Genomic DNA, 26703 nt, shown 5'->3' with positions numbered 1-26703 from the left:
TCAACAATTTAATAGATTTTACCGATCACTGAAAATATTATAACCTATACTATACTAACGCTATCTAGGTTCAATATATAACAATCGTATGACAAAGACATGGGCGAGAAATTACAAACAGTAAATCTATGGACACTTAAGTATTAATTAACTTTCAAATCTCGCTGTCTCAATTCAGAATAAACTAACGATCCTTACTAGGTCTATAAGTTACTTACAAAAAAATAATTTGATGTAAAAAATATTCAATAAGCGGCTAAATATGGCTAAAAAACTTCTCGTTCAGCGGAGTTGAGACTTGTAACAAGTGGATACTCTTACCGATACTTTTATGCAATTTCAAGCCCGAGTAAAGAATAAATACACCAAATTAATCAGAAAATCACAAAATATTGCTATGCTACTAAATTTAAATCAAAAGTTTTAGAAAAACAATAATTTCAAATCAATAAATAAGAAAAATCCACTTAGCGGCTTTGAAACACATCTGGCCCCTACTAGCCTCATCAGCAGATTTTCTCAGAATACTCGTGTAAATCAACATGAAGCCTCAGTTCGTGCTTCTCGTTCAGCAGCCTCAGAATTAGCCTTTCATGCCATTAACGAAAAACATGCTTTTTTATTTAACGAGGCCAAAATACTTAATGTTCAACGTAATTATACGCGACTATTAATTGCAGAAACCATAGAAATTAAATTACATAAGAATTCTGTTAATGTTTGGCGGCCATATTTGATCTCCGATGTGTGGACCTTTATATGCATGTGTGAAGACAAATAATCACTATTTAAGTTTCAGATTCAACCCTATTTGGTAATTTTCATTCCTGTGATCACAACATACGGTTGAAAAGCGTTGTCAGCTTCAGGAAGGAAAATCGTTTTGAATATTTTCATTAGATTCTTTTTCATTTTTAATTGTGTTAAATTGGTTTTTAATTTTTATTTTTTACTCTAATGTAAGTTTTCGATTTTTTCGTTTTAATTTCTGGAGAGTATCATACGGAAGTGTTCTACGTACTATACTGAGGTAAATTCCTCTTATTATTTTACAAATATTAATATCAACGTAGAACGTATTGAGTATTACAGCTATGATTCATACTATCTAACCTACCATTATGTATAACCTTCATCAACTATGAAACACACTAAATACTCAAGATGGGAAAGCACAAAGGTCTAATCTAGCTATATTTTCCAATTAACTGGATAACTAAAAAAATCTTTCGACCAAATAATGTTTCAAATTTACTTTGAAACTCAGTTTGGAGGGGGGGGGAAGAAAGAGGGAAATATTAACTAAAATAATTTCAAATTAAAGTACATAATATGGAATATAAGTGAAAGAAATTTAATACTGATATAAAAATTAGAGCATATGATAAGTAACAGAAAAGAAATTCATTGTCAATATTTCGGTTTGAATAAAATCTTTATTAAACCAATACAAATTTCAAATTCCCTACAACAACAGTAAAATTCCTTTAGCAGGGAGAGTTGGAAGCTCAACCTACTCATCAATAAATCTTAAACAGGACTGATACTCTCCCTCTCACAACAACCAATGGTGACGATGGCATCCCCCAGTTCATAATCAAATGTTTAAGTGTCTTCATCATCGACTCACTCCTCAACCTATACAACAGATGCGCCGAAGTTAATTTCTTTCCACCCCAGTGGAACAGGTACTCTGTCTGGCCCCTTCCTAAGCACCAACAATTGACGCTCCCAAGCCAACAGGCGCCTCCGTAGCCAGGTGGGAAGGAGCAGCAGTGCGTAGCACACGCTTCTTGATTAGACCGGGGTTCGAGCCCGTCACCACCAAACACGGAGGATGCGGAAAGGTCAGGGAATGACCACCGCATATCTCGGAGCAATATGGCCTTAGTTGCTAATGCTTCTAAAAACCAAATAACATATAAATAACAATCCCAAGCCAACATAGGCCCATTTGATGCCATCTATATACCTAATCTCCTACGTCTCTTAGAAAACTACTTCAATTTTCGCAGCGATGTTCTCTGGTTCCTAGAATCTCTCCTATCGAACAGGACCCTTGTTCTAAAGATCGGAACAAAGACCTTCACGCGTCACATAACTGCCGGTGTACCTCAAGGGGGGGGGGGTCCTGTCTGGCATTCTCTTCTCAGCAATCATGGTGCCATTTGTGACCAATAAGTGCAATTGGATCACATATGCTGACGATGTCAAGCTCCTTACTAGAATATCGCCATCCAACTCGGCAGCCAAAATCACTCAGCGAATCACTAGCAAACTGCAGTACATGGCTGACTACCTCAATACCTTCAACCTCCAAATCAATCCCCTAAAATCAGCACAAATAACTTATTCTCTAAAGGGCAGCCCAACAACGTTGGAGCTTGTGCTTAACGGCTCCTCAGTTCCAAGTGTTCAAGCACACAAAGACCTGGGGGTCATTTTCGACTCCAAACTATCTTTCAACGATCACATAAACCTTATACAGTCGAGGCTGAATTCACTACGCTGGGTCGCCAAACAACAGCTGCTCCACACCACCGACCCACAACTGGTAAAAAGATACATTGTATCAATCCAAAGCCCAACAATACTGTATGCTTCAGAGATATGGGCCTCGGCCGCCGAATCCAACATTAAAAGAATATTCTCTGCCGAATTCTGGCTTCTAAAATGGGCCAACAGCAACCTCCACCTTCCCCCAGCTCTCAGATAAACGCAGTTAGCAGAAGCTCTTCAACTACGCAGGCTCTGGTCCTACATCGGAGAAAGAAGGCTGCTGTTCACCATCAAGATGGCCACCAGTAAAATTACAGAGCCGAACTTCTCGGATAACTGCTCTTGGCGCATTCCTCCCCCTTATCTCCGGTCTTCAGCACAGCTGCTAGCAAACCGTAACCGGCTAGTACTAACCGACAGATTCCTGCCAAAGCAAATGCTGCCCTCACTGCAAGCCATCGACGGGGACCTCCAAGAAGTGGTCAATAATAAAAAATACAGGAAGGGTATCCTCGTCGAACTGAAAATGTAAAACTGTGCTTTGTTAATAATCTGATGTAACTTATGTTTTTCTCATGTATCTTTTGTAAATATGTTTTGTAAACCCCTGGCACCACCATGCCGTGACGGGACTAATTGTATGTCTATCATTGCTGCAATTAAAGATTCTATTCTATTCTATATGCAGGAAGTTGTACTCAGCTTTTTAAAAGTAACATCACATTCACTAAGTAAAAAGTTAAGACCAGTTACGAAACTCTATAACCAAGCTATCTGAAGTCTCTTCTTCAAATATGGAAGCCTTTTTGGCAATCTTTGTACCTTATCAATGTAAACAAAGAATTATCTCAGTGATTCCTTCCCAGATGTAGCTAGAATGGTTGTCCAATTATAATAGGACCAGACAAATATACAAAATATACAAAAATTAAATATACAAAAAAAAAAAAAAAAAAAAAAAGTACTATTAAACTGAATTAATAGTATTGGTGTAAGAAGCCAAATAGTGTAAGAAGGCCAGGATTTTACTACACAGCAAAAAAAAAAAAAAAAAAACCTGTGTTTTCTTCCTTAAATAGGTACTAATCCAATTAACTTATTCTAATGATACAATCCAGTCCATAACTCCCCACCTTCATTTGAATTTATGCTCCCTGGTTCTATTCATTTAACTGTATGAAAATTCTGCCTTCATTCATTTTACCCCTCTCAAAGTCATATAAACCTCATACACATCTCCCCCAAGGTACCTATTTAGATATTTAAGATATCTATATTTTGGTAGTTTTTCCTTTATAGCTATGGAAATCCTTTTGTTAATCTCAACAGCTATACCACCAATCTTCAGACCTTATCAAGAGGCTCCGTGTCTTTTCTTAGGTGTAGCCTTCATACCTGATCTCAGTATTTGAAGTGTGCAGTCTCACATTTGCCTTATATAGTAGAATTGTAATCTCCTTATCTGTAAAAGCAATTGTTATATCTCAGCAGAACTGATAACTCCATCTGCTGGGATTGTTTAATCCCTTATACCTCCTTCCCTCTCTACAACAGCAGAGAAAGAAACAGGTTTAAAACCCCCATTCATTTTACTATCCCCTCTCAAAGTCATATAAACCTCATAAACATCTCCCCAAGGTACCTATTTAGATATTTGAGATATCTCAAATTGAGATATATTGGTAGTTTTTTCTTTATATCTAAGGAAATCCTTTTGCTAATCTCAACAGCTATACCATCAATCTTCAGACCTTATCAAGAGGCTCCATGTCTTTTCTTAGGTGTAGCCTTCATACCTGATCACAGTATATGAAGTGTGCAGTCTCACATTTGCCTTATGTAGTAGAATTGTAATCTCCCTATCTGTAGAAGCAATTGTTATATCACAGCAGAATTGACAACCCCATCTGCCACGATTGTAACCCTTTATACCGCCCCCTTCCTTCTCAACAACAGCTGAAAAATAAAAGGTTTAAAACCCACACATAAGTTATTCTGGGATTGCTCGATCTGTACGTTATTCTTAAGTTGCTCAGATTTTACTTGTAATATCAACCTGTTCCAATTTATCTCAGGTGAGGGAGCAAGTCAGGTGCTTTTCTAAAATCGTAATAAATGTCCAAGTCATTTCCTGCATTCAACTCATGAGTATATATTTCATCAGGTTAGTTAAACAAGATTTTCGCTTTACAAACCTGAAACCTATGGATTATTCAGTCTTAATTATTATTAAGACTGAATAATCCATAGTTACCCATTTCCTTCTTAAGAACTACCATCATGGATTGGCAAAACTAAAGGTAATCCCTACCCTCTAATCAAAGTAAGTATCCGCAATCTAAACTAATCTAAAGGAATTGAAATTAACATGTTTGGATGCATGAATTCATAAACAAGTGGGGAGAAGTTGAATGTTGAAAACCCCTAAAACTCAAAACTTTTAATCACTTCTTGAATTTAAAATAAAATTATTTTTATAATTACTTCCTGCTAACAATGTTAATGAAATATTCTTTAATAAGCTCTTCAAATTAAACAGAACTAAGATGAAATCCAGTAACTAGCATTTCATTAATTTCAAACAATTTTACCTATTTTCAAAAAAAAATTAATCTTTCAAACATTGACCAAATATCTAATCAGAACAGTTAATATATAAACAATTTAATTGCATCAGCCCTAATTTAGTTGCCCTGTTGCTGTTGTTGTTTGGTTTTTTTAGGAGCATTAGCAACTAAGGCCATATTGCTCCGGGATATGCGGTGGTCAGTCCCTGACCTTTCCGCATCCTCCGTATTTGGTGGTGACGGGCTCGAACCCCGGGCTAATCAAGAAGCGTGTGCTGCGCACTGCTGCTCCTTCCCACCTGGCTACGGAGGCGCCTTGCCCTGTTGCAGTTTTGTAGGTTGTATCTGTTCTTGTGAACAGGTACAACCTACAAAACAAAGGGGGCTTAGAGGGGAACAGGTATTCTGTGTGTTATCACACACTCAGTCTAAAACACTGATGGATCCAATATCTTTCTATTTCAGAAGATTTAGGAGAAGTCTGGTTGGCCTGCCTCCCTAAAATCCACTCATGCACACCTTCTCGATGGTAAGCCCTGTTACATTACTTAGGTGGCAACGAACGTGTAGAGTGGTTCTCTTCAAGACGCTTGGTTAGCGTGAAGAGGAAAAGACCAAACCCTCCAGCATATGACAGCACGACGAAACAAATGGCCCTCAGTCCCCGGCAGCTTTCACTTCCCCTCTTATGGCAGCGAGAGGATCAGAGTGGAAGCAGAGGGTGCTAAGAATTTCTGGATATGACCAGGCTGCCATGCACGGAAACTGAACTTGGCCTGTTACAACGTAAGATCGCTCATCGGTGAAGACAGGATATTAGAGCTGGAAAAGGAATTAGAAAATGTGAATTGGAATATCATCGGTTTTGCTGAAACAAGAAGAATAAATGAATCACTTTTAAGTTTATCAAGTGCAAATCTGCTGTACACCAATGGAAACAGTGAAAGGAGTGAAGGTGGAGTTGGGTTTCTGGTCCATAAAGATTTAAAAAACAACTTGGGTGTCAAGGGTGTCAAGTCTAATACTCAAGATTTCTAAGAGGTACAAGCTAAAGGTTATAATGATTTATGCACCAACATCGAGCCATGATGATGAAGAGGTTGAAGAAATGTACACCGAAATTGAGAATCTTCTAGATGAGCAGAAAACTTAAGGTTGAAAATGAACCTTAGGTTTTCTAAAAATGCTAAGGTTGGAAAAACTAAGCATTTCTAAGGTTTTCCAACCTTAGAAATGCTAAGGTTGGAAAAAGACAAAACAGCGCAGAAAGGGGAACTATAGGAAATTTTGGAATCGGTGAAAGAAATGAAAGAGGCGAAACGCTTGTGGAATTTGCAGAATCTCAAGGATTGTCAGTAATGAACACTTTTTTCAAGCAAAGGGTGAACAGAAAGTGGACATGGAAGAGTCCAAATGGATTAACAACTAATGAAATCGTCTTCATCTTCACTAACAGAAGATATATCGTGAATGATGTTACCGTCCTGTATAAGGTAAATGTTGGAAGTGATCACAGAATGGTCAGATGTACACTTGATATAGATGTAGGAAAGGAAAGGAAAAAAACTGACTCGAGTAAATAATACAAAGGTCTTTGAGATAAAAAAGGAGGAGAAAAAGCAGTATGTACTAGAACTTAAGAACAAGTTTGAGCTTCTTCAGACTGCTCAGGACCAAGATATCGATGAGGAATATCACAACTTTCTGAAAGTAGTAGTAGTGGCATGTGATGCAAGAAAGCAAGCGTATGAGCTTATGCAGCATCAGCCAAAAAAAAAAAAAAAAAAAATCACACCATTCCCTCCAAATGCCTGTCCAGTTCCTCCTTAAATTTATTTAACCTATCAACTTCCACAATGACAGATGGAAGTTTGTTCCAACAATTAACCACCCACTGGCTAAAGGCAAATTTCCGCACATCTATTCTACATCTGTCTTTTCTTAATTTGAATTTATGCCCCCTTAGGTTCGTAATCTCAACAAGTGGAAGGATCCCACCAGAATTCAGCATACTCAACCCATTAAAGGCCTTAAAAATCAGATCACTGCACAGGTGCCTAGTCTCCAGCCACTGCTATTTCCAGAATTTAGGCCTCTCTTGGTAAGAGGATCCCTTCATTCCCCTCACCAATCTTGTTGCCCTTCTCTGTACACACTCAAGCAAATCTACATCCTTCCTAAAATGAGGCCTCCAGACCTGTACACAGTACTCAAGGCATGGCCTGACCATTGCCTTATACAGAGGGACAATGACCTCCTTTTCCCTGCTAGCAAAATTTCTGTATATCATTGACAAAACCCCATGACCTGCCCTGGCAGCCTGTCTGCATTGCTCAGAAAACTTCATATCTGATTGCACAATTACTTTCAGGTCTTTTTCATTTTCTACCCCCTTAAGTGTAGTACCACACATTTGGTACGTTTCTCTGGGGTTACTTCTACCCATATGCAGTACTTTGCATTTGTCAAGGTTAAACTTCAGTTGCCACTTCTTAGCCCATCTGCCCAAATTATCTAGATCCTTTGCAGTAGCATACTGCCATTACTGTCATTAACAACCCTGCCAAACTTTGTATAATCTGCAAACTTCAACACTAAGCCTGATATACCTTCATCAATATCATTGATAATTATACAAAACAACAGAGGACCCAACAGCGAACCCTGTGGGACTCCACTAATAACATGAGTACACGAAGAGCAGCACCCATTAATTACCACCCTCTGTCTTCTCCCACTCAACCATCCTTTTATCTATTGTAGCAACTTACCCTTAATACCATTCTGCTCCAATTTGTACAATATTCTTCCACATGCAAGTGTCAAAAGCCTTCCTGAAATCCAAATATATGATATCACAATTATTTTTTGCATCCAGTTCCTTTGTAATATCCTATCAAATTTGTCAGACAAGACTTTCCCTAAACAAACCCATGCTGTGTCTGAATTATTGCTGCAGTCCTGTCTAGATGATCCTGCAATGCATCTTTAACCAGTGACTCCATTATTTTACCCAAAACAGAAGTTAAACTAACTGGTCTGTAATTACTCGTGTCACCCTTCGATCCCCCTTTGTGAATTGGGGATACATTTGCACATCTCCAGTCCATGGGGATCTCCCCTGGGTCCAAGGATGCTCTCATAATTATGGCTAAGGGTATGCTTAGTTGCTTTGCTGCCTCCTTTAATATAACTGAATAGTCCTATCCACCCCAGGTGCCTTTCTTATGTTTAACTTCAACAATTTCTCCTCCACTTTGCCCTCAGTTATTACAAAATCATTAAGCACCCTGCTACAATTTGATAACCTTCTGCCATTTTCAATGTAGATGAAAGGGGATGAATGTAGAGGCAAAATACTCATTCAGTTTGTTTGCTATCTGAGCAGGATCATCAACAGTTGAACCATTGATATCAAGTGGAACAATTAGATTAATCCCCTTCCTTTTAGAGTTTATATAAGTAAAGAAATCCTTCCTGTTTTTCTAAGTGATAAAGCCCCAAGAATCCTCTAGGTAAAAAGAAATCCAAAGAAGAAACAATTAGTCAAGAAACATTTGTCATGATGAACCGAAGGCAACATATGAAGACCAAGATAAACACTGACAAGGAGAAAATTGAGTATACTGAGTTATGCAAAGAGAGGACATAAGAAGATTTAACACAAGAAAATAGAACAAGCATTTAGGGAAAACAAAGACTTAAATCATATAAACCATGAGCCATGAGCAGTAATACAGAAAGACAATTGATACTGAAACTGAAGAATAGCAATGGTGTACTTATAAATAGCAGAGAAGGCATAATTCAAATAGCAGAAGACTACGATAGAGAATTAATCAAGGAGCAAGAGAATGATGCCAGAAGTGGGGAAGATGAATCGCAAATTAGCAACACATACGACATACCTGATATTCTTCTTGATGAGGTAGAACATGCATTGAAGAAAATAAAGAATCAGAAAGCCCTGGGGGAAGATGAAGTTACTGTAGAGTTGTTAAAATTTGGAGGAAGAGACATAACACAAAAACTGGCAAGGCTCTTCACAAAGTGCATTACAAAAGGTGTGATGCCTAAGCAGTGGAATAATGCAATCATAGTTTGCATAAGAAAGGAGATAAATCAGAAATTGGAAATTATAGACTAATTAGTTTGTTATCCCACATCTACAAGTTGTTCACAAGGGTCATTACTAACAGATTAGAAAGAATATTTGATGAGAATCACCGAAAGAGCAAGCAGGAATCTCAACTATGGATCACCTTCACGTAATATCACAGCAAATGGAGAAAGCAAATGAATATAAAACATCATTATGCCTGGCATTTGTGGATTATGAAAAGGCATTTGACTCCCTACAGCATAAGGCAATGTTTCGGGCACTGGAAAGACAAGGCATTGATACCCCATATATTATGATTTTGAAGAAAATATATGAGAGTGCTACCTCCTTTATTAGACTAGACAAAGACAGTAGCAAATTTAAAATCGAGAAAGGAGTTCGACAAGGAGACACAATATCTCCGAAGCTGTTTACTGTTGCCCTTGAGGAAGCTTTCAGAAGATTAGACTGGTTGCAGAAAGGAGTCAATGTGAATGGAGAGTACCTAAACCATTTATGATTTTCAGATGACATTGTGGTCATAAGCCATGATCCCAAAGAATTAGAGGAAAATCTTAATCAGTTATGCACAGTTAGTAAAGATTTTGGACTAAAGATGAATATGGCTAAAACAAAAGTAATGATGAACAAGTATGCCACAGAAAGGGACATAATGATTGTAGGAGCAGTAATTGAAAAGGTGGAGTCATATACTTATCTGGGACAAGTTATTAGCTGTAATAATGATAAATGGCTGGAAGTCAAGAGAAGAAGAAATTTTGGATGGATAGCATTCAGGAAATATAGTCACATACTGAAGAGCAATATCCAAGTTTGTCTGAAACGTAAAATAATGAACCAATGTATACTCCCCACCATGACTTATGAAAGTGAAACTTGGGCACTCACGAAAAGAATAGAAGAGGAGCTGAGAACTATACAGCGAAGAATGGAATGAATTATATTGGGAATCAGACTGTTAGATAAGAAGAGAAACACATGGATTAGGCAGCAAACTCAAGTAAAGGACATTCTTATCAAAACTGAAGAACTAAAATGGTCTTGGGCAAGACATATAGCTTGAAGACATGATGACAGATGGACTAAGAAAATAATAGAATGGTACCCAAGAGGAGCTAGAAGAAAACCTGGAAGACAATGGCGGAGAGGGATTGATGAAATTCATGAGTTTGTGGGTAGTAAATGGATGGCCATTGCACAAAACCGAAGGAACTGGAGAGGCCTTCATCCTGCAGTGGATTGAAAATGGCTGATTATGATTACCTGTCCTTGTGAGAGGAAATGCTGAGGGTCCTTCTCTGCTAAGCAAAGAGCTAACTGACTTTATGGATCTTTTATGATCTTTTATCAAGGCGGGCAGGGTCTGGATGACTTTCTTTTATTTTGCTTTCAGAGGAACCTTTCTTTAAATTTTGTACCATTTTAAATTAAATAAATAAATCTCTATTTATACTCTGGACAGCCAAAGTCAAAACAACTGTTTATAATTGTTTATTGCAGCCAGCATAACAGTGTAGCAGCTGACAATGGGCTGTGCACTTTTTGGTTTTATCTATGAGGCATTTCATGTAAAACAGCTCCCTGACTGCTCTTCTCAGGTAATATGAATCAATGCACAATGCAGAAGCTAATTGTGCATTGATCCCATTCCAGACTGCATTCTAATGCAAACTGGAACAGGACTTTAACTCAAATAAATATAGTTTACTTCATCAACTTACAGACACCAAAAGAAGTTATACATGATATCACATTTCATATTCAATTCATTTTAACTGTAGCCTGTATCATAGTTCATCTCAATGTGTTAAAATGCAATAAATTATATATTAATGCTTATAATAAATTATACAGGTACTGGTAACTTCCTTTTGCCAAAATATAATTAAACATCATGGATGATATTTTTGCAATGCTAGTGATTTATTCTTTGAAATTGCTTTGAATACAGAATAAATATATAAAATAAATCAGTACAAATATAGTACTGATTATTTGTGATACAATATTTAGTTAATAATACAATTCTCCTTACAAGTATGTATCCTGTGATGGTTTGGATAACCCTTTTATTTATAGTTATCCATTTTATGTAATTTACTTTTTTAGTAATTTCAAACCTAACTCTAAATTTTTATTTAATAGTAGATAATCCTGTGCCTTTTTTTTTCTTTTTTTTTTTTTTTTTTTTACAATATATGCCAAAATTTCATCTCTGTACAAATGCACTGTCTGATAGACATAGATTGTACATTATACTGTTAATATACTGATAACTGCATTCTTTTATGTACCTAATCCTAACCTGTAGAATACTTACCAAATACTATTCGCCATAATGCTGGATGTGGCCTTATAAATGGACCTACAAAAATACATGCATCATACAATATTAATAATAAGAATACTTACAACACTAATAATTAAAAACAAATTAAATTAAAACCTATTAACATTCACAGTCAATAGTGGTGGTACTCAGGAACCAAATATCATTTCAGTTAAAAACTGACAGTTTTAAAGGGATGAAAAGGGAATTTTAATAATTTGAAATTGCTGTCTGTCATAAATGTGTTCTTATCCACCACTACAGCTTAGGAACACGATGCATTAAGTACAAAATTGGTACTCAGGTAGTTTAAGCAAGTCAAGGAAGAAAAAACGATGGTCAAACAAAGATGAACATTGAAGTTTCTTTAGGTTTTTTAGGATTTCAGCTGTGACCACTTTTCATTAACTTGTTGTTGACCAGATTGGGGGAGAGGATGGTATATTCATATTGACCACAAAATCTTGGATCTTATTCACCAAGCTTATGGACATGATGCATTAAGTACAGCATTAGTATTAATGTGGTTGAAGCATTTCAAGGAAGGAAAATGAGTTAAACAAAGACCAACACTGAAGTGACAGACCAGTAATAGATTTAGTAATAGTATTTTGCCATATAGTGTAAGGAAGCCACAGGCTTTTGCTGCCCTGGCAAAAAAAAAAAAAAAAAAAAACAAGTAGACAAGAAAATGCAAATTATATGTTTCCCACCTCACAGGCAAATATCCGTTTGACCTTTGAATTTAATCAAACATTCAGCCTCAACTACCTGGGAGGGCAACCTGTCCAAGCAATCAATGACTCACTGGCTAAAAGAAAACTTCCTATAATCTAATCTAAACTGCAACCCCTGTAAATTGAATTTATGGACCCTCGTTCTGGAATTCTTAAAAACAGAGAATTCCACCTTCATTCATTTTACTAATCCCTCTCAGAGCTTTATAAACCTCAATCAGTTCACCTCTGAGGTGTCTGATTGCCAAGCTCTGTAGCCTACATAATTGGAATCTTTCCTCATACAGTCATCCTTCTGCTTTGCAAATCTTTGGACTCTTTCAAGAAGCTCAATGTCTTTTTTCAGAGGCAGTCTTCATACTTGAACACAGTATTCCAAATGCGGTCTTACAATATTCCAATTGCCTTATAAAGTGGAATTATGACATCCCTACAGGATAACGTTCAATAAATCATCAAAAGAACACCATGAGCTTCCTGGCTGCCTGTTTACACTGCTCAGAAAACTTCATATTTGCCCATATTGTAACTGCAAGATCCCTTTCCTCCTCCACTTTTTTTAATTCAACCCCACCAAGTGTATAATTTATTTGTAGATTGCTATTCCCCAAGTGTAAGACCTTGCATTTACCTGCATTAAAACGTAGCTTCTCTGACCATCTTCGAAGTTTGTTCAAGTCATCCTGAAGGAGCGCTGCTTTGTGCTGATCATTAAAAACTCTGCTAATCTTTATGTTGTCTCAAATTTTGACATCATGCTTTCTATCTCTTTGTCGATGTCCATAATGAAAATGAGAAACAACAGTTGTCCAAGAACTGATCCTCGAGGGACCCCCACTCTTGACATTTCACCAATTTGAAGAATATCCATTAATCACAGCCCTCTGCTTTCTGCCCTGCAGCGACTCAGCAATTCATCTTTAAACTAAGGCTCCCACTCTGGGAGCCTTAGTTCCACACTCAATGCACAAGGGTCCAATATGATTAGCTTTTTTCTTTGTTGTATTCACATACGTGAAAAATTCATTGTCCCCATTCTTTGCTCTCTTAGCCAATGCTTTCTCAGACACAGGCTTGGATCCATGACCTTATTTGTGGTACTATTACAGATCAACTTGTGTCTGTTGTAGGCTTCAGTACTTTTCATCACTCTGTAACTGTCCCATGCTATCTTTTTCTGCTCTATTTGACCAGATAGCTGCACAGTCATCCATTTCCTGCTATATTTTCTTAAAGGTATATATGTTTTAATGGCTTCTGTGATTTTTGCTTTAAAGGTATTCCCATAACAGTATATTTTAGGGCTAGAGCCTCAGGTTATGTAGGAAGTTAATTAGCATACAAGCTAGTGCAATTGCATCATTTCTGTACGTAGCCAACTACTTAAGTAGTTATAAATTGGCATCATTAAGTATATCTCATACTGTGAATACCTTCACAACAAGTTGCCATGATATTACACTACCTCGAATAAGTAACACTTCACCAGAGGAGAAGCCTATTGTTACTTATTCTCAGTGGATACCATCACCCATACGGCACCGTTTCAGAGCTATTGGCTCCTCATCAGTGGGTGGGCAGGTACTCTGGTGTTGCAATGAGTAATGAATAGGTAACAATGGTTTCCTATGGTGAAGCATTACTTATTCGAAGTAGAGTAATATCATGGCAACTCATTGTGAAGGTATTCACAATATGAGATATTATTATTATTATTAGCCATATGGTGCAAGGAAGCCTGAGGCTTATGCTGCACCAACCAAAAAAAAATTTCTGAATTACACAGAGAGAGAGAGAGAGAGAGAGAGAGAGAGAGAGAGAGAGAGAGAGAGAGAGAGAGAGAGAGAGAGAGAGAGAATAAAATAAATCACCAAGAAAGAGAAGAATGATGATATCCAGCAGCTCAGGACCCTGGATGTGCCAAGCCCATACTCACCAGATGTGAGCCCCTGGGGTTAATACTTAATGATGCCAATTTATAACTACTTCTGAAATTAAAATCCATGTCTTTACCTTTAGCTACTGTAACATCTTTCTTCATCTTCCAACTGACAAATGCATGATCACTTCCTGATAATTATTCCAGTACTCTAAGCTCTGTGATGGCACCTGATTCATTAGTAATGATTAGGTCAACAATATTCTCACCCATAGTACTTTCTCTAATATGCTGGTACAAATAATAATCATATAGTTTATTTTAAAAAGTTTTTCCTCATGGTGAGTTTCCCTCCCACTTATTCCAATCAATTTGGGCCAATTAAAGTCACCCATTAGCATTAGTAGAGGCATATGATGCAAGAAAGCAAGCTTATGCAGCATCAGCCAAAAAAAAAACACTCCCATTTCACCTCCCCCCCATTTGTTCGAAATACTCCAGCCGAGCCTTAAATTTATTTAGGCTATCAAATTCCACAACAAGGGATGGAAGTCTGTTCCACCAACCAACCACCCGCTGGCTGAAGGCAAATTTCCGCACATCTATCCTACATTTTGTCTTTCCTCAATTTGAATTTATGACCTCTCAGGTGATTATTCTGAGCAAGAGGAAGAATGTCATCAGCACTGAGCATGCTCAAACCATTCAAGACTTTATACACCTCTATCAGATCACCTCGCCGGTGCCTAGTCTCCAGACACTGTAATTTGCAAAACTTAAGCCTTTCTTCGTAAGAGCAACCCTTTGTTCCATTCACTAATCTTGTTGCCCTTCTCTGTACTCATTCCATTATTATGGATGAAACATTCACTCTTGCAGCTCATTCCATCTGCATGTAAAGACTGTCGTCATATTATTCACAATCTTCTGGTCTGTAGAGTACTCCTACTCTCATTGTTCCTTTGCTTCTAACTAACTCATACCACACAGATTCTATTCTGGCAAACATAACTTCAAACTCAACAAAAGCTCTTTTGTTTGTTGTTTGTTTTTTATCTGGTTTTTAGGAGCATTAGCAACTAAGGCCATATTGCTCCAGGATATGCGGTGGTCATTCCCTGACCTTTCCGCATCCTGCGTATTTGGTGGTGACGGGCTCGAACCCCGGTCAATCAAGAAGCGTGTGCTATGCACTGCTGCTCCTTCCCACCTGCCTACGGAGGCACCTAAAAGCTCTTTTCACACTCAGGCTGCTTCTGATAAGAAGCATGACCCCTCCACCTCTTCTATCTTCCTTGTCTTTCCTAAATGCATTATACATACCATAGTGGAACTCATCATCACCAATTTCTGGGTAGCACCACATTTCTGTTAGCCCTATTATATCAGCATTAGTTGTCCTAATGCTGATATAATGAGTTAAAATTCAGCCATTTTATTCACAACACTTCTGACATTACTGTAGACACAGTTGAGACTAAGTAATCTTCTACAATTTACTACTCTAACACACCCCTTTAAGTTATTTAGGTTTGTATCCCAAGCTTTATCTTCAACCTCATTTGAAACATTGCTAGCCACAGAACATCTTATCAACATTGGCTGTGTTGCAAACAAGAATTCATGAGATGAATGCAAGCATTATTTTGACCCATGGCATCAAATAAATGTAGATCTAAATAACCCGTCTCCCCCCCCCCACCATTAGAAGTTTTCCTGAACCCTTAGGGTATCCTCAATGATACTGGCAACAATCCCTGCACCACCTTTGTTAAAATGAATACCATCTCTACAAAATAGATTCCTTCTACCTACAAATGTGGGGCATGCTGATAAAATTTCCCCCTAGAGCCTTACAGATTCTCTCAAGTCTGAAGTTAATCCACAAGGCTTTCAGCACAGAATCCTTTCTATCGAATTGTAAACACATACACATTCTGCCCTCACATGCAGCACTTTTTTCAGCATAGTCCTATATTTATCCAACAGATGGTCAGGTTGTGTGTGCTTAATATCATTAGTACCCACATGAATAATAATTTGCTCTTTACATCCCTTAAAATCTAACAATCTGTTGGTAACATCACCAACTGTTGCTCCTGCTAAGCACAGTCTGGTTCTGGACCACTTATCTTTATTACAAAAAATGTTACCTGTTTCTCTGACAATAGAGTCTCCCTCGGAGGGGTGAAATGGGAGCGTGTTTTTTTTTTTTTTTTTGGCTGATGCTGCATAAGCTTGCTTTCTTGCATTATATGCCTCTACTAATGCTAATAAAATTAGTTCACCTTCACTCATCACTTCAGAGGTCAGGAGATACTTGAGTCCCTGATGGGCTCCCAGTTACATTTGTTTCTAGGGCAAGCGCTCATTTCTTCAGTGACCCAAATTCTTCTCGTAATGCACCATGTTGTAATTTGAGATTGGTACCCTTTTTCATCGGTTGCAGAGAAAAGAATCAGCAGATGAGCTAGGCTTGTCTACTAGGCCAGCCTTAGGATACATGCCATAGGTTATGCAAACGAGGAAGTTGTGGCTCACACTGGAAATGCTTGCAGGAATTTCCGTTTGAGTCCCGATGTCCCTGGACTTTATGTTGTAAGTGGGTCTTGTAGCAACCATAATTTAAGTAAATTTGAACTTTACAAAGAGCATGAAATTTAAATTCACAATATATTATGGAATTTATGTTAACCAAATATTGCATAAATTAAACTATTGCCAAAACTTAAATCACTAAAGTTAAATTTAAGCTACCAAATGATGAAAGTTACGAAATTCCCACCAAAATATCGATACCAAAGGCTATCTGAATATTAAGCTGTATCTTTACAAATACTTATCTAAATACAAAATAAACTAACCTATGTGACTATAGGAATTAAAACTATATATATTTACTACAGATTAGTATATTAAAGTTAAAAAATATATATTTCAAAAAATAACCTGCAACGAAGAGCTTCGGAAATGCACAGCCACATACTGTAGCATCTGATGCAGAAAACAAGCAGAATGGTTTCTTGAAGGAGGACAGAAATAAATAGTGACAATGATTATTATCCACAGGTATGACAATACACTTGAGGGATGTAATTTGGAGTCCTAGAGTGTTGAATAAGCATGTTTTCTGCAGCAAAGTAACATTAAGCTGCATTTTGTGTGGCATGAGAGACATTAATGACCATCGGGGATACATAGCTAGAACGATCGCCTTATAGTATGGATCCTACCCCATGCAACTTTTAGATGTTCCAGACCTTAAAAAAGTGCAACTAAAAGGACAAATATTTGTAACAATACAGAAACAAAAAAAGCCACAACCACTACTCTGAAGAGCACGTTGAAAAACAGCTTGTTACACATACACACACATTTGAGTGAACAGAACATGTGTGGAAAAAAACATTATGTGTGCAGGCCATTACTTCAAAAAGAAACAGTTCCTAATAAATTGTACAGCTTCAGAACCCTTCAAAACCTTCATATTTGCTTAAAATTATCATTTCTAAAAGTTTATTCCTCAACCTGTTGTACCTGTTGTTGATACAGCATATCACAATCCCATTTATTTCACAACTATTTTTCACAAAGAAATAATAGGCCTGACCTGTGAAAATCTAGAGTATCTTGTAAACTGGTCTATTATATCTGTTTCACTCTCAGTAAAAATACAATCTGTTTATGTGCTGTCATAATGGAGAAAAAAGCACAAAAAAAGACAAACTGGTTTTTGTTAGTTCTAACAGTTTTCAGGCATTATTATTTTGTAACTCCTGAAATGGTTCGGATGCCAATAATTCAAGAAACTGAAAATTTTACATGACAATGAAGCAATCCATTTTCCTGTGTTCGGCTCACATATGGCTGATGCTGATGAATCAAGCAGAATTCATAGGTGATAGAAACCTACCTATGTGCATGTCACAAATGCAACTGGCATATGACAAATGCTAATCAATGCTTTAGAGAAACTTCAATCTTATGCTTTTTAGCTCAAACAGAAAGCATATGCTAAAATATACAAGAAAACATGGTTTTGAAAATAACTACTGCAGTTACAAAACTGAAATTAAAATTCATGAAGTCAACAATGCTGCTGACAATTTCTGAAAAAATATATATGAAAAATATTAACATGTTATAAAAGTGATTTTAAAAATTCGCAAACAATAACTGCTATAGTTATGAACACGATATTTCACTTTCTATTTACCTTATAGTATTATCAAAAATTAGAAAAAAAATCAATCTATTTTTTTAAAATAATCCCAATAATAAAAAAAAATTATATACCTTAATTTTAGTTTACAGAGTACTATTGATTGACTACCACCAAAAACAACATCATCAACAAAAAGAAATAATCAACAAGGGACCACACGAATTTACTTTTACTGAACTTTTAAGTTTAACTTTTACTGAACTTTTAAGTTTGCTAGTTTGATAACTCCCATCATTTAATGGCAATTTGGTACACATAAAAAAAAAAAAAAAAACTCACAGACTTGTTTCATGAATACCAAAACCATTTATTAAATAATGTCAGTTATTTAACCTACAAACTTACTTGCCAGCATGTTCTTTAAATTGATACAATGGCTGTTCTTTAAGTGAAAAACACTTAAAGCATTTGGGGTTGCAGCACAGATCTTTACAAATAAAAAATAATGTTAAATACCATAAATGTTCATTAATTGACACGAAAAAAAACCATTCAAGAACACATTTAACAATAATAAGAAAAAATCACCAATTTAACACATTAACTGCCATGTGGCATTACACATGTGTCTTTAGAATGAAAGGCCTTAAGACCTGCTGTCATGTCACAGTTTATTTTTGTATTAGTTGCACAAAATAATACAAGAAAACAAGCTTATACAGCATCAGCGGTGCGTAGCATATGCTTCTTGATTAGACTGGGGTTGAGCCCATGACCACCAAATACGGAGATGCGGAAAGGTTAGGGAATGACCACCGCATATCTCCGGAACAATATGGCCTTAGTTGCTAATGCTCCTAAAAACCAAATAGCAAACAGCATCAACAAAAAAAAGTGGGAAAAAAAAAAAAAAAAGTTTAAACCCCTCACCTTCTTGTATTTTTGTTAACGGATTTAACATTTATAAATCAAATGAAACCTTGAAACTGGCATTCACAGAATACCTATATAGTATAAGATATGAGTTACAAGAAAATGTATACAAGGTAAAATCTTTCAAAAAGCAGCAAGAAATTTTTCGAGCATGTTAATGCTAGAAGGAAAGATATGAATTGTGCTTATCTTCAGCCACCCGCTGGCTGGAGACAAACTTCCACACATCTATCCTGCAACCATCATTCCTCAACTTGAATTTACGTCCACTCACGTGTGTAGTCTCAGCAGGTGGAAGAATACCATTAACATTCTGCTTAATCAATCCAGTCAAGGCTTTAAACACCTCACTCAGATCTTCCCACAGGTGCCTGGTCTCAAGACGCTACAATTTGCAGAACTGAAGCCTTTCTAGGTAAGAGCACCCTTTTGTTCAATTCACCAATCTCGTTGCCTTTCTATGCACCCATTCCAACAGTCCTTCCTAAAGTGAGGCCTCCAGACCTGTATACAGTACTGAAGATGTGACCTAACCATGGCCTTATACAAAGGGGTAATCACCTCTAATCCCTGCTAGCAAAGTTCCAGTACATAACTGACAGAATCCCATCAGCTGTCCTGGGGGAATGTCTACACTGCTCAGAGAATTTCGTGTCTGACTGCACAATTACCCCCAAGGTCTTTTTCATTCTCGACTACACTGAGTATAGTACCCCAAAGTTGATAAGTTACTCTGGTTGCCAACTCTGGGGTTACTGCTACCCATGTGCAGTACTTTGCATTCGTCAATGTTAAACTTCAACTGCCATTTCTCAGCCCATCGATCAATTTTCCTAGATCTTGTTGCAGTAGCTCACCCTGATGACTGCATTGTATCACCTGCAAACTTAGACATTAAGCCAGATATACCTTCTTCAATATCATTGATAAATATTGAAAACAACAATGGACTGCACCGAACCCTTGGGAACTAAACTAATAACATTAGTTCACAAAGAGCAGTGCCAACTGGTAACCACTGTCTGTCTTCTTCCAATTAACCGTCACTTTATCCAGAGCAATAACTTGCCTTTAATGCCACATTGCTCCAGTTTGTACAGCAGTTTTTTATGTGAAACAGTATCAAAATACTTCCTGAAATCTAAGTATATGATGTCAAAAGTATTTTTTGCATAAAGTTCTTTGGTTGCTGCATCATAGTAACCTGTCACACTGGTTAGACAAGACAGTCCCTTGACAAATCCATGCTGTGATTGCAGCATAATTGCATGCCTATCAAAATGACCCTGCATTACTTCTTTAACCAGTGATCTCATTATTTTCCCTGGAACAGACTTTAAGCTACCAGGTTTTAATTACTCATATCACCCTTTGATCCCCCTTTATGAATTGTGGATATATTTGCACTTTTTGAGTCCATAGAGACCACCTCTGAATCCAAGGATGCTCTTAAAATTATGGCTAAGAGTTCGTTTACTTCCTTTGCTGCCTCCTTTAATATAATTGGAGGGATTCTATCTGCCCACATGCCTTTTTTTATGTCCATCTTCAAAAATTTCTCCTCCACTTTCCTTTCAGTTATCACAAAATCATTTAGCTTCCCATTGGAGTATGATAAACTTCTATCAACCCTCCTTTAAAGAATTCCTCATTTGTGAATGCAGATTCAAAATACCTATTCAATTTGTCAGCAACCTGAGCAGGGTCATCAACAGTTAACCCATTGACATCAATTGGCTCAATATGATTCAATCCCTTCCTTCTACTGCTAATATAAGCAAAAAAGCCTTACATCTATTTTGGATGTAAGGTTGGAGATTAAGATAAAGTATGGGCCCCAAAGATTTCCTATAGCTCATGTAACACTTTAACAAGCTGGCTTAGAGGTAGTCACAAACCATTGCCTTTTGCTGTTCCGGTGATATGGCAGGAATCTCGAGACCACACAAGCAATTGCTACTTTTGCATGACCAATATTTCTGGTTTTCTGGGAAATCCATGCATAAAGTAGAGTATCCCAACATACCTTCTACTCTAAGGATGGTTTAATGCCATTGATGATACGATGCCAGTGCCAAAGCCACCAAAAACTTATGGACTTGACTCTGATTCAGGATCGGAAAAGGAGTCTCCAGAAGATGCAGAAACCAGGAGTACAGATCATTCTTTTCAACTTGATACTGCAAAGCCACATCATTCATGCAGAACTGAACGATTTGGACCTCATGCTCATGGCTTCAGCAGTGGAATCTTCTTGAAAAGAATGTCAAGGTATATTTTTATAGGAAGAGGCAATCTAACATAACAACTTATTACTTCATGGATTGGGATTTGGTTTATTGTAACCATGTCCAGGAATTAATGAAAGAGTTACATCTGGAGCACATCTCCAAGCAGTAGAGGCATTTCATTAATTCATTCAAGGTCAGTTTGAAAACAGTTTTACTCCATAATGGAAATAGCTATCCATCTATATCATTGGCACATGCAGTTCACAATGAAGGAAGCATGCGAGAACCTACAAGTTATTTTGCAAAACATATGCTATCAAGAATACAAATGGAATACCTGTGTTGACCTAAAAGTGGTAGTTTTGTTGACTGGGTTGCAAGGTGGATACCCCAAACACTGCTGCTTTTTGTGTGAGCGGGACAGCCGAGCAAAAGATTGCCACTACAGGGTAAAAAAAAAATGCCCAGATCATTCAGAAACTACACCAGGCCAGAAAAATGTAGCACAGCTTCCACTGGTAGATAAGTAGATAAGTTAAAAATCTATTTACTTCCAATTGCGCATCAAGCTAGGTCTGATAAAAAAATATTTGCAAACACAATGGACAAAAAAGGAGAAGGATTTTCCTGTTTGAGGCAAATGTTTCCTCAAATCAGTGAGGCCAAGATAAAAGAGGGAATTTTTGTGGGTCCACAAATCAAACTTCTATTCCAAGATTTGGAATTCACTAAAAAAAAATTAAATGCTACAGAAATAAGAGCCTGAAAGGCATTTGAAAACATCTGCCAGAATCTTTTAAGCAATGAGAAACAACAAAATTACAATAAATTGTGGAATTTTAGCTTACAAAGAGTTGGGATGCAACATGTCATTAAACATTCATTTCCTATATACCCATTTAGACTTTTTTCCTGAAAACTTGTTCACTGGAGGAAGTTTCAGGAAAGGTTTTACCAAGATATTTCTCAAAAAATGGGAAAAAGATATCAGAGCAAACTATTGTTGGAATCTTGTACAGGAGACAACAATGAATTGTGTATGGTTATAAAAGGCAAAAAACAACAAAATAAGTGATTTGTTATCAGATAAGGTTAACAGACCCATTGTTCAATATTTAGTACTGTTGTAACATTTTCTTAAAATATATGAAATCTTTTTACTACAAATTTAAGTTTTTGACATTAATCCCTTTTCCCTTAAAACTGGTGGGTGTTACAGCAATATGATTGCCATATTTGGATTCAGTAACATCAAATCTACAAGCATCACCCTGAAATTTAACAGAGTTAAAGCATTTTACATTTTGCCAACCAGTGTAATCAGAGTCTTTCCTCGTACATTTGCCCTTTTGCCAATCTCACCACGCGAGTTTTTTTTTTTTTTTTATGTAAACCCCAAACACGAGAGGTATTAGAACCTATAGTACTTAGTATTGTGCATGGGTTGAAGAGAAGTATGGGGGGAGGGGGATGCCGGAAACTTTGCTCTAGAGACTAAACATGGGTTTCACCACTTCAAGCCTCAATAAGCAAAGTGGTGGTATTTCACCGGTTGATGAAAGTCATCTACCACCTACATAACACATGACTGAGTTTTAGAAGGGTTGAAATCAACTAAGTTGTCTTTGCCCCACTGGAGAATTACCTGAAGATCGGCATTTAAGGAATTGGCAGCAGATTTTCGAGAAATTGAAGCTGATTGAGCAGGAAAAGGTTTCTCAAAATGGAAAGTGGAATGCAATGTGCTATCATCGGCAAAACTATGGATAGGATTTCCAGTCAATGGAAGAAGGCTATTAATATACAAGAAGAAAATAGTGGGGGAAAGAACTGAACCTTGGGGGACACCGGCATTAGTGGAGAAGTTAGAAGACAGAGAGCCATCTACCATCACCCTCAGTGAGCAATCACAGAGAAAACTGGATAACCAATTACTAAAAACAGTTGGCAAACCATAAGATGGAAGCTTGTTTAGAAGACCTTTATGGCAAACATGATCGAAAGCTTTTGAGATGTCAAGAGCAACTACTTGTGTTTCCCAGAACCTTTCCATTGAATTAGTCCATAAATGGGTAACATAAGCAAGAATATCACCAGTGGATCGACACTGACAGAATCCATACTGGAGATCGTTGATCAGACGGAAGGTTTCTAGGTAGTTTAAGAGTTGGCGGTTAATTGATTTCTCCACTATTTTAGAAAGAGTAGAAGTAATTGCAATGGGACGATAATTGGATGGGAGGGATTTGTCACCCTTTTTAGGAACTGGCTGGATATGAGCAAATTTCCAAGCAGAAGGAAAAACACCTTTGGAATAAGAAAGTGAAAAAAGGCGGCAAAGAATAGGAGTAAGTTCAGGAGCACAGGTTTTGAGAGCAATTGGAGAAATACCATCGGGACCTGGAGCTTTCTTAGCATCAAGATTCGTCAAAATCCTTCTGATATCCTTTTGACAGAAGACCACAGGAGGCAGTGAATGGAGCATGTTGGGAATGGTGGGAGGTGTTTTACCAAGATCATTAATACATGAGTTGGAAGAAAAAGGGGATGCTGGCAGGTCAGCTTTATCGTTGGCTGAAGTGGCAACAGAACCATCTGGTTTGGACAGAGGTGAGAGCAGAGATGGGCAAAAGTTGCGGCCAATAGCTTTGGCAAGAGACCAGAATGCTCGACTACCATTAGGGAAAGAAGCAAGTTTTCTACTCTTAGCCTGTTCAAACTCTAGTTTGGACTGATTAATAACTGCTTTACAATTGTTGCGAGCTTTGGTGTAGGCAGAAAATGAAACTGGAGAATTAGAAACAAGCCAATTACGATATGCAACATTCTTCTCTTGAACAGCCTTAGCACATTTATTGGAAAACCAGGGTTTAGTTAAAGGACGAGATTTTAAAGTGGAGTGTGGGATAAAGGATTCCATTCCTGCAAGAATAATTTCACTGACACGATCTGAGCAAACGTTGACATCAGAAGTTTTGAAACAGTAATCTGACCAAGGAAAAGAAGAAAAGAAGTCTTGCAGGTCATCCCATTTTGCATTCTTGTAATGCCAAACAACACGAGGTTGGGAATAGCCATGAGAAAAAGGTTCCATTGAGAAAAGACAATCACTAAGTTGTGATCTGAAGTGCCTAAAGGACCTCTCACTTCGACCGTGTACTTAGAAGGGTTGTTTGTTAGAAAAAGATCAAGCATATTGGCTGTATGATTAGGATTATCCGATATTCTTGTAGGTAAATGAACAATCTGTGCAAGGTCATTAGTAATTGCAAAAGCTTCAGCATCTCGACCAGCTGGGTCAGTGTGACTAGAAAACGGAAGCCAGCTGGAGTTGTGAACATTAAAATCACCAAGGAAAATTACCTCACTGTTAGGAAAGTTGGACTTGAGAAAGTCGATTTGCAAAGAGAGGAAGTCAAAGAGCTCCAAGTGATTAGTGGAGTTGGGAGAACGGTAGAGACAACAGATGAATTTGACACAATGTGGTATAGAGATTTTAAGCCAGAGAAGATCAAAGACAGGAGATTCCAAATTGCCAAGTCTCTGACAGGGAATATCAGAACAGACATATGCACAAGTACCACCTTTGAGGCAAAAGGAATCATACAGTGAATAATTTGGGCATCTGAGATGAGCAGTAGTTGAATCAACCGATAACTGAGATTCTGTCAGAAGAAGTACATGGGGTTTGGCAGATTGCAAGTGGAAATGGACATCGTTGAGATTAGAATTGAGACCACGTATATTTGTGAAATGAATTAGGAAGTGCTTGAGAGGTTTAGATCTTTTCGCAGATAAGCTTGCTCATTAGTTTGACAATTCATGGTGTATTCAATAGTAAGAAAAAGTGGGTGGGACATGCTGTATGAAGTAATGAAATTTATTGGGCATCTGAGACTTGACCGGAACTTGGCTCTAGAGACTAAACATGGGTTCCACCACTTCAAGCCTCCAATAAGCAAAGTGGTGGTATTGCAACGGTTGATGAGAGTCATCTACCACCTAGTACTGCCTGGTAACATAGAGGGGCAGCATTCCTCCATGTGGTGTGGGTGCCACACCTCGACCCCTGCTTACGTTGGTTCACACCTAGGTGGTCACTCACCGTGTACTTGTGCATGGAGGTTATATCCAGGATTACTGGTTTAACAGTCCCACCATCGTGAAGGTGCAAGCAGAGGATTTGGCTGTCACAGACCATCCGGACTTCGCCGAAACTGGGTCCAACTGACTTGAGTGTCACCTGAATATCAATTCCATCAGCATTTTAGACTCCCAGGTAGCAAGTGCAGCTTGTCTGGCAAATCTGAGAGAATGTCTGTGACAAGCTCAAGGACCGAGTTGCCTGCCTTTGGACCCTTTCAAGGAGCTCAATTTTTTTTTTTCAAATGAAGCCTCCATACTTGAATGCAGTATTCCAAATGTAGTTTTACAATTGCCTTATACAGTGGCTTATGACCTTCCCTACCTCTAGAGGATAATGTCCGATAAATCATTGATAGGACACCATGGGCTTTCCTGGCTGCCTGTTTACACTGCTCAGAAAACTTCACATAACTGCCAGATCCCTTTCTTCCTCCACTATTTTTATTTGACCCCACCAAGTGCGTAAGTTATTTAGGGGTTTGTATTCCCCAAGTGTAAGACCTTGCATTTTGTTGCAATAAAACACAGCTGCCACTTTTCAGACCATTCCTGAAGCCTATTCAAGTCATCCTGAAGGAGCACTGCCTAACACTGCTACAACGTATGCATTCCTAGATGCCCAAGAGAAAACTTTCTTCGCAGCTGGAATCAACACATTTCAGCACTGACAGCAAAAGTGCACTGACTCCAAAGTCGCACTATTTTGAAAACTTACATGTTACTAGACTCATCAAAAAAAACCCTTCATACTCAGGCCGTGAACTTTTCAAATGTCCATCATATCACATCATGTACTGCTTTTCCATTAGTGAAATGACTATTATTTCACAACTGGGCCTGATGATACCTAGGGTCACAAAAAAATAAATAAATAAATAAATAAAATAAGAAAAAGTAATTTTTTCCATTTTCATCATGTGTAGTTGATGTGATTACAAAGGTTAGGTGCCATAATAGCAAAAACAGTTAGTGATGAGACATATCAATTTTTTCCTTAACATCCTGGTGATTAAGGTACTAAGCAGCCATTTGGAAAGGACCTTTTCCAATATACATACATAAAGCTTGTGTTCTCCATGTATGAAAACTGAAGA

General features: G+C 37.6%; 1 protein-coding gene across 1 annotated transcript in view; it reads right to left on the bottom strand.

The window, feature by feature from the left end:
• The window catches only part of LOC150084421 (phosphatidylserine synthase-like), a 235729-nt gene that overhangs the window by 196927 nt on the left and 12099 nt on the right, over positions 1-26703 (bottom strand). The window contains exon 3 of the mRNA XM_090375214.1: positions 11510-11554. Within this exon, the coding sequence (XP_090231340.1) occupies positions 11510-11554 (45 nt within the window). The remainder of the gene's footprint in view (positions 1-11509; positions 11555-26703) is intronic.

Source organism: Mastigoproctus giganteus, chromosome 6, assembly GCF_048544385.1.
Source record: "Mastigoproctus giganteus isolate SK-2022 chromosome 6, ASM4854438v1, whole genome shotgun sequence".
Taxonomy (NCBI): Eukaryota; Metazoa; Arthropoda; class Arachnida; order Uropygi; family Thelyphonidae; genus Mastigoproctus; species Mastigoproctus giganteus.
This window is presented reverse-complemented; position numbering and strand designations above follow the sequence as displayed.